Source organism: Monodon monoceros, unplaced genomic scaffold (assembly GCF_005190385.1).
Source record: "Monodon monoceros isolate NGI ecotype Baffin Bay Population unplaced genomic scaffold, NGI_Narwhal_1 Super_Scaffold_1, whole genome shotgun sequence".
NCBI classification, from domain to species: Eukaryota; Metazoa; Chordata; class Mammalia; order Artiodactyla; family Monodontidae; genus Monodon; species Monodon monoceros.
This window is the reverse complement of record NW_021703765.1, coordinates 80229510-80239108: the sequence shown is the minus strand read 5'-3', so window position 1 is coordinate 80239108 and position 9599 is coordinate 80229510. Positions and strand designations below refer to the sequence as shown.

Sequence of the window (9599 nt, the reverse complement as noted above, 5' to 3'; positions counted from 1 at the left end):
GCAGGCTCAGCGGCCATGGCTCACGGGCCCAGCCGCTCTGTGGCATGTGGGATCTTCCCGGACCGGGGCACGAACCCACGTCCCCTGCATCGGCAGACGGACTCTCAACCACTGCGCCACCAGGGAAGCCCCCGAAACTATCTTGTTTACCATGTATTCTGTTTCTACCTCTGACCCCTGAACAGACGTACTTGGTACAACAAATCCTGTTGGTCTTGCTACCTGCTGTACCTCCAGTCCCGAAACCCGTGCCTGGAGGTCAATAAATCTTTACTGGATGAATGAAAGAGTGAATACTTGAATGAACGAAAGCTCTTTCAAATATAAGTACTGGTTAAATTCAAGGCAGTGTGTGTGTCTCTTTCTCTAGCTAATAATTTATCCACTAAAGTTATATAGTAAAGGCAACTATAAAACATTTTCTATTTTTAAAATCAACCCTGAAATGAATCAGACTCAATCCTCCTTGTACTGTTATCATGACGCGCTTCACGGTGGCATTTGGCAGGGACAAAAAAACATCCTTCAAAGAGCCGGGTCACAGGGACTGGCAGAGAGGTGGGTTATCCTGCTTTAGTGTTTCCAAAGAGTTGTTTGAAGGACAGAAAGATCTCATTCAAATGCTTTGCCACCTCAAAGGCCATTGATGAAACCAAACACAGGATTTCTGTAGCCGACGAGGCGGCTGAATGCGGTCTCAGGCAAAGCGGTGGGGAGCTCTGGGCCAGAGGTCTGCAGCTCAGTCATTTCAGCAGAGGGAAGTCAGTGCAGCAACACCATCCTGCGATTCAACCGTCTCTTCCCTTTATTCACGTCCCCCAGTGCCTGCTCTGTCCGGGCCTCTCAATCATTCGACCATTTATGAAACTGCAGGGAGGGCCGCGCTGCAGCCGCTGCTCCTCTGCAGGAGCCCCCGGCAGGATCCTCCCATCCACCAGCATGAGGCTCACTGGGGGACACTGCCACCTCTCCCCCGGGCTCTGCAGGTGACACATGAGGAGGAAGAGATAGGAGAGGAGGATGTGGCCCGAGTCCCGCCTCCAGGATGGACAGGGAGCCAGCCTGGGCAGCTCCTTGCCTGGGCCCTGGTGACACCACTCCATAGACCTGTCTGTCCCACAAGCCAGGGGGCTGAGCCACTCCCTGGCGGGAGAACCTAATGCATTTGAAGGTTGTGTTTATTTCAGCAAGAGGAAAAACAACTCCACCTCTACTAAACTTTTCTCCAAGAACTCAGTCTTTCCCTGCAGTGGGAGCCATGGCTTTTTAGGCCTCACTGAGTGGCAGCATCAAAAAAGGGAGACCCACGGGCCCCCGTGGCACCCATTTATTCAGTGCACGCACGCCGAGCGGGTCCCCCGAGCCGGGCAGTCCTGGGTGCTAGCACACAAGGAGCCAACATTGTCCGTGCCTGAGGATCTTGGGGTTCAGAGGGTAGTGCTTAGGGGCTTGGAGGGGGAGGCAATGCAATCCCTTCTCCGTGACCCTGGATCTAAACACACGCCCGACCTCACGGCCGTCCACTCCTGCCGGTTCAGCTGCAGGGTTTGGGGAGACGGGAATAGTGGGAATAATATCGTGAGAACTAGGGCAGCCTAGTAAGGCTCCGGCAGGAGGAAAGCGGTTGACGGCTTCGCAAACAAGGTGATATTTGAGTCCACCCTGGAGTCAGGTGGAGCTGGGGGGAGCGGGCTGGAGGGAAGGGTATCGCTGACAGCGCGGCCGGCTGGCAAAGGCTCTTCAGGCCCCAGCTCAGGTTAGCCGGCTGCGTTTCCCTGTCCCCCTGCCAAGCAGGCCTAGACTCGACTCCAGAGTTTCCACGTCGCGCTGCTGGACTCAGTGCCCAGGCAGGTTTTATTCACAAATGGGACGCTGGCCTGGGGGCAAGGTCAGGAGTGCCGGCTTCCCCCGACCTCCCTGGGGCTCCTCCCTGGGGCACCTCCCCGGGGCTCCTCACCGGAGTATCTTCCAGAGGACGGTGTCACCTGGGAGCAGGCCCTGTCGTCCTGGAGAACGGGGCACCGCAGGATCGCTCTTCCAGGAACGGGCTGCTCCCCACCTTCCCAAGTCTGCCCAACCCCCGTGGCGGATCTACTGCCCTCCCCAAGAGCCCCAGCTCCCCATTCACAGACGCTCAACTAGAGGCTCAGGGACAGGACCAAGGGGGCATTATTTCCATTTCTTCAGTCCAGCCCACCTTCCCATACACAACGTAACAGCCAACAGCCGTTCAGTGCAGCATTCACTCCGCCCCAGGAGCTGTGTCATCCTGCAAATCCTCCATGACTCGGGCACTACGATTATATCCATATTGCAGACGAGGAGACTGAGGCACAGAGCCTCGCTCTTAACAGCTCTGCCACAGCACACCTGTTCATCTCCCACCTCCTTCGTCAAGATGAAAACCCTTGGAGGGGATGAGAATGATCTTCATCTTCCCGTAGCACATCCCAGAGCACCAGAAGCAAGCCCACACATACACAGTAAGTGGTCCCTCATGAACGCGTCGTGGGACAAACGTACAAAGATGGGGAGGGGGAGGGGAAGGACAAGCAGCCACAACCCCACCCCAGCCTGAACCAACAGGTCACCGGATACCCGGGGAGCCCAGGGGGCCTGCGGCAGGAAACCCCAGGAACCAGGAAGTCAGCCGCTGCCCTGAGCATCACCAAGCTGGCTGATGCGGCAGAAGCAGGTGGAGGGTGCCCGAGGGGCACACGACAGCAGCGCAGCTGGAAGGAAGGGCACGGCTCACCGCCCGCCGCAGGGGGCTGGGGAGGAAGGCAAGTGCCGCTGGGGCAGCTCACTCGAGGCTCTGCAGGCAGCATCCTGGGGGGCGTGAGCCTGGTTCTTTCCCTCCTCCTTTTCAGAAAGCCTCGCTCACCTCTGTTCTTTGGCCATTCGACCAGCCTGCAGTGGGTGCCAGGCCCCTTGCCCCTGCCCTCAGGGAGCTGACCGACGTGGGCGGAGCTGGGGTGGGGGGGTTCTGGCTTTCACCATGTGGTTTAGATTTCCTCCCAAGCTTGGGGGTGGGGGAACTTTTTTAAAATAAACATTTAAATGAGGCCCAGAAAGGGGTTGGTAGCTAACAGTGTGGTAATGCCACATGAAGACAGAAAGGGAGCGTGTGTAACTATTCACAATAGCCAAGACACGGAAACAGCCTAAATGTCCATCGACAGGTAGATGGATAAAAATGTGGTATGTATATATATGCATATATATATATATATCCCCACACACAATGGAATATTATTCAGCCATTAAAAAGAATGAAATAATGCCATTTGTAGCAAAATGGATGGACCTAGAGATTATCATACTAAGTGAAGCGAGTCAGAAAGAGAAAGACAGACACCATGTGATGTCACTTACATGTGGAATCTAAAATACGACACAAATGAACCCAAATACAAAACAAAACCAGACTCACAGACTAGAGAACAGACTTGTGGTTGCCAAGGGGGAGGGGGTGAGGGAGGGAAGGACGGAGTTTGGGGTCAGCAGATGTAAACCATTACATATGGGATGGATAAACAACAAGGTCCTACCGTAGAGCACAGGGAACTATAGTCAATCTCCTGTGATGAATCACAATAGAAAAGAATATATACGTATAACGGAGCCACTGTGCTGTACGACAGAAATTAAACACAACACTGTAAATCAAATATACTTCAATAAAATTTTGTTTAAAAAAGGGAGGGTGCATAAGTCTGCCTGCCTGGCAGAGGGGGTGCTGGCATATGTGGGAAGGGAAGTCAGGGCAGAGGAAACAGTGTGCAAAGGATGGGAGTCCAAAAGACTATTGCCAATTTGGGAACAGCCTTCAAACCAGAAACTCAAGTTCCCAAACACCTGTGTCCTGTGGCGTGCCTTCAGTAATGAGATTCTAAAGAATTCCTGGCTAGGGAACTTTAAGAAAACAGACTGGGCTTCCCTGGTGGCGCAGTGGTTGAGAGTCCGCCTGCCGATGCAGGGGACATGGGTTCATGCCCCAGTCCGGGAAGATCCCTACATGCCGTGGAGCAGCTGGGGCCGTGAGCCATGGCTGCTGAGCCTGCGCATCTGGAGCCTGTGCTCCGCAACGGGAAAGGCCACAACTGTGAGAGGCCCGCGTACCGCAAAAAAAAAAAAAAAAAAAGAAAATAGACCTATGCGCCCAGGACTCCAATCCAAGCCAAATCACTCCAAATCTCCAGCATTTAGACACAGAAGAGTTTAAAAGCGCCCCAGGTGATTCTAACACCCTGACATCCAATCCAGTAGCTGCTGGCCACGTGTGGCTAATGAAGGCCTGAAATGGGAGCCCAAATTGAGATGTGCTATAACAAACACAAAACGGAGTTTGAAGACATGGTAGGAGGAAAAGAATGTATAATTCATAATTTTTATAGTGATTACGTGTTGGAGCGGCTATATTTTGGATACACTGGGCTAAATAAAATATATGATTAAAGTGAATTTCACCTGTTTCTGTTTGCATCTTAGTGTGGTTAAGTACTCTAAAGACGATACACGTGGCTCCTATTCCGTTTCTACTGGACAGCGTTTTTCTAACGTGAGCTGGCCTGAGAAGCCCTGAGTGTCAATAAATGTTAATTTTTACAAGATTGCAGTTCCACAGAGGCTGCAGAAGGGACACGTCACTGACCTGGAAAATTGGACCTACGAACAGTTTTCCACCTGCTGCTCCCCCCTCCACAGCTCCCACCCCACCAGAAAACCCCTAACACCTGCGGAGCTTTACCCTGAATGCCTGTGTCTAATGCCCTTCTTCCCCGCCGGGCCTGGCATACTGAGCAGTGTGGCCCCTCTCTCATCCTCACCTTACAGGAAGCTTTCGGGCTCTGTTTCCATTTCCTGCAGGGGAAACCAAGGCCCAGATGGCAAAGGCGCACTTAGACAAGGAAGAAGCAAGGTTGGAGTTTAGCATTTCCAGGACTCCAATCTGCTGAGTCCTCACCCATGCTATACCTCAAAGACGGATCTCCTCCCTCATGGAAGGTATGAAACAGTTCTCACATAAAGCTTTTTGGGGGTGGGGAAGGGAGAAAGATGGCTAGCTGACCGTTTGCAGAGCACTGTACTACGTGTTTTGCATCCTGTAGGTATTCGTGGCCTGCTGCTGCTACAACCAACGGCCACTGTTGGCTCAGTGGTTTAAAACGACACAAATTTATCATCTTACAGTTCTGGAGGTCAGAAGTCCAAAACGGGTCTTCCGGGGCTAAAATCAAGGTGCCAGCAGGGCTGCATTTCTTCCTAGAGGCTCCGTGGAAGAGTCCACTGCTTCGCCTCTTCCAGCTTCTAGAGGACGCCCACGTTCCTCCAGCTTCAAAGCCAGCGATGTCCGGTGGCGTTGTCCTCACCTCACACCACCCTGACCTCCTCCCTGGCCTCCCTCTTCCACATTTAAAGGCCCCGTGATTACACTGGGCCCACCTGGATAACCCAGGCTACGCCCCCTATTTTTAAGGTCAGCTGATGAGCATTTTCTTACCCAGGGCTGTAACATATTTACAGGTTCCAGGAATTAGGACGTGGACATCTTTGAGGGGTCCCTCTTTAGCCCACCCCACCATTTCTATCCCTTAAAACAGCCCTAGGAAGTAGATGGAATTATCTCTATTTTTATAGACCAGGAAACAGGAGTTAAGCACCATGCCCAGGAACACAGGCTAGCACTCGGGTGTTGGTTACCGCTCTCCATGATACCACACCATCTTTTTAACGAGACAATCAATTTTCAGGTTCAGAACATACAGGTATACTGTATGCCACACTGTTCTGCATTCAGGATACTACAACAACAAAAAGCCAATACAATTTTGTCACTTCCATTTTGAAAAGGGGTTTTATCACCAAAGGGACTAAAGTCTTGCGGAAGAATAGACCAGCTTTCTGGACAGTGCCCCTGGGACTACACACACACGCACTCGCATACCCACATCATACAGCAAACACAAGTACCTGCCACACGAAGGACGCATGACTGCCCCCTTCCTTCACACTCCCAACTGGGGCGGGGAAGGAACCTTTTTGCAAAACAGGGTGTGGCCAGTCAATAAAGCAAATATGGAAGCATTTTTCCTCCTCTTGACCCAGAAACCCAGGAGGAGAAGCGAGGCTGGCGGGATGGTAGGGGACTTAAGTTCTAAGGAAACCAAAGTGCCCCTCTGCTACACAGGACGCTGTGGTCAACGTGAAGCCACAGGCAGTGCAGATCAAAGGGAAGGTGTGTCAGTGGGTCGGATATACTATTTTCTGTCCAGAAGGAGACATGTAAGCAGCAACCTCAGCTCTCCTCGTCCTTTCCACCAATGAGGTCTGGCTGGCAGCTCACTAGATATTTCTGGGAGTGATCTAATTAAATATTAACCATGCACAAAACCTGATTCCTACATCCCTCAAGTCACTCTGAAGATAATCAAATCTAGACACTGAACCTGAATTCCATGTTTCCAGAAAATAGCCCTGGAATGGGTAAATCCTATGAGATTCACCTACCAGAAAGAATTATTCATGAGAAAAACCCAACCAGCAAAAACAAAACACCCTCTTGTTTACCAAACCAACCACCAGAATAAGTTGTCCTGTATCAGAGATGCTTTCTCTTTGACATTCAGAAAGCTTGCCCTTGATTTATAACAATTTAAGAGTAAGATCAATGAACTTGGCCCTTTAAATTCCATCTCCTCTATGTAGCAATCTGACCTCTTTATAGCTCCTCAAAACCACAGAAAAAACAAAAAAATCAGTGAATGAATAAATCTTCTGACAACATCCAGATTCTCCCTGCCAATTAACATTTTCTCCCCTTCCTTCCGCAAGTTCCTGGCACAATTAATTATGTATTAATGATTTTAAATTAAATGCCACATGTGTTTATGACGGGCTATCCGGGCTGAAAATACACCAGGGGCCACATGATGATGACCACAAAGGCTAAATTAATAATTTGCGGCTCGGCTGGTTCAGCACTAGTCTTTTATAGAGCCAAGGTTTTATCATTTTCCTTGTTAATCTCAAGCACAAAGGTTAGATGTTTCCCCTGCATTTTTTCTTACTTCAAAGCAAAAGTTATTGTAGGCTGCATGTGCTAACTTGATTTGAAAGACACCACACAAGTCACTGCTCCTGGCAGGGAGAGGTGGGAAGGACCTTGCTAACGGCAGACACAAAGGTCATCATCCTACTTTAGACAGGAGTGAGTGGGTTCCTTCTGGCTTTTGGTTTTTGTTTTCTGGGGTTTTTTTTGGCCGCGTCGTGCGGGATCTTAGTTCCCAGACCAGGGATTGAACCCGTGCCCCCTGCACTGGGGGCGTGGGGTCTTAACCACTGGACCGCCAGGGAAGTCCATGGTTTATTTCTAAAGTAAAAATTTTCTGCTGTTTCAGTCCTGGTTGACTTACTTGGGCAAAAAACCCAGTATGCTCCCCCCCTCCCCCAGGCATAAGAATACCTCAGTGTTTGTCAAATAAAAAGGAACAGAAAACCAGAAACAGCAACGCCCTCATCAGTGTGGTCTCAGCAGGAACACATGGACAAATACACACCCCCGTCATTGTTTCATTTTTAAAATAACCCTCCCAGGATAGGCCACCCTCTGGAAGAGATGCGGGCGCGTGGGAAGTGCAGGAAGGGAGCCCTAGGAAGTTTCTGTCTGTCAGGAGCCGTCATTTAATAAGGGGGTGTGAACCTGTTTATACGTGGGCCAGCGCTCGGGCAAACAAGTCTGGCTACAGACGTGAAACTTTTCGCCCAGCAGATAATAAGATATTGTGCGGCCCTGAAAAACAGCTCAGGAGAAAAGGAAGCAGGGAGTTTCCTTTAAGGAAATGCATTGCTTCTCCGAGGAGGGGGCATTCTTTTAAGCCGTGGGAAAAGTAGACGGAGCCCGGGAGAGGCGGCGCGGCCTGGGCGGAGAAATCCAGTCGGGCCGCCCCGGCCGGGCGCACCCGGGCCCGGGACGCACCTTGACCCCACCTGGCCCCCAGCCGCGTCTCGGCTTCCTCCACCTGGCCCCTCCCGCCCCTCGGCTCCTAGCCACCTCGGTCCCCGGCCGCCTCTCAGTCCCTGGACACCTCGGTCGCCTGGCCACCTGGTCCCCCGGTCGCATCTCAATCCCCGGCTTCATCCCAGTCCCCTGCCACCCCGGTGCCCCGCCACCTCGGGCCCGGGCGCCGGCTCGCGCTTCCGGTTCACCTGCGCGCGGGTCGGCTCGGGCGGCGAAGGCCGGGGGCCCCCAGGTGGCCGGGGAGCAAGGGGTCCGGGGAGCGGCCCGAGCTCCCGGCGCTCTGGAGGCGGGCGCAGGCCGGGCCCCGAGGGACGCGTGTGAGGGGAAGGGGGGACGGCGCCGCCCGCCCGCCGCCCCGCCGCTCGCCTGGGTCTTGTCGAACTGCTCGCGCTCGGCCTCCAGGCTGTGGCCAGGCCTTCGGCTCAGCACCCGCGCCGGCACGTTCTTGATGCTGTTCATCCTGCCGCCGCCTGCGTTCCTGGGCCCGGCTCCGCGCGACTGAGCGATCCAGGCCGGCCGCCCGCGCCTAGGCACCGCGAGGCCGCCCGCCGTACGGCGCCGCCCGCCGGGGGAGGAGCCGCCGCCGCCCCGCCCATGCGCCCCGCCCCGCCCGGCCGCGCCCCTGGCCAGGGTAGGGGCACGGTCCGGGGCCCCCAGGCCCTTGACGCCTCTCGTGTGCGAGCGGAAACACCAGTCCCTCCTCCGTCCTCGCACACACCCTCCGCCCGGACTCACCAAGTCCTGTCCACACCAGGCCAGGATCTGGTTAATTGGAGAAAACTTGGCCTCAATGAAATCTGACCAATGGAATCACAACTGGACATTTTTTTCTTTCCTTTATAAAAGTCCTATATTACTTTATGTGTCAAAGGCATACCATTGAGCTGTCCACTCTGTGTGCATCTCTAATGCAACTGCAGCTGTTATCAACGCGGGACTGTGCGATGACTTTTCAGAGACTGCGGGCTCTGCACGAGGACACCTTGCAAGAGTTGAGAAACGGTAAGGGGACCAGGAGAGGCAGGGCTGGGACAGCCTGCAGACAGCTCTGGACCAAACGCAGAGCTGGGCCATCAAAGTGCATGGAACAGTTGCCACAGGAGGTGGTGTGAGATTTTTAAAAACACTGTTATTACTCGTTTGTTTTTAAAATTACCAGTCACAGAACTGAAGTGTTTTGTTTTTTTTTAATCTCTCAAATGGTTATTTTGTTTCTGCTATCCTCAGCTTTCCTCTCAGAATATAGGTGTGAAATCACCCAATACAGGTACTAGGGAAGGTACACCCCCTTTGAAGAGGGAAGGTGATGCCTACATAACCCTGAACATTGTCTCCCTGACCCTTTCTGTAACCTCACTGGTTCCTTACTGCCTGTCCCAGAGCTGACACTGGGAACTTGAAAGATGTATTTAACAAGGCTTTCCTCTCACTCCCCTAAAGATAGAAAATAACCACGCTTTATCTAATTCCAATCACCGAAAAGCTTCTTTACCAGAATAACAATAGCTAATATTTACTGAATGTTTATTACTTGCTAGGCACTGGACAAAACCCTTTACTTGTATTATTTCATTTTTAT

The 9599-nt window shown here is 52.4% G+C and overlaps 1 protein-coding gene across 3 annotated transcripts in view; it reads right to left on the bottom strand.

Moving 5' to 3' along the window:
• Window positions 1-8565, bottom strand: part of HIP1R (huntingtin interacting protein 1 related) — a 26851-nt gene extending 18286 nt beyond the window's left edge. For all 3 annotated transcript variants that reach the window (XR_003792680.1, XM_029216823.1, XM_029216816.1), the window contains exon 1: window positions 8387-8565. Coding sequence is in view for 2 of the 3 variants with exons in the window: in XM_029216823.1 (XP_029072656.1) it covers window positions 8387-8479 (93 nt within the window). In the remaining variant the exon portion in view is untranslated. The remainder of the gene's footprint in view (window positions 1-8386) is intronic.
• Between the last annotated feature and the right edge of the window lie 1034 nt (window positions 8566-9599).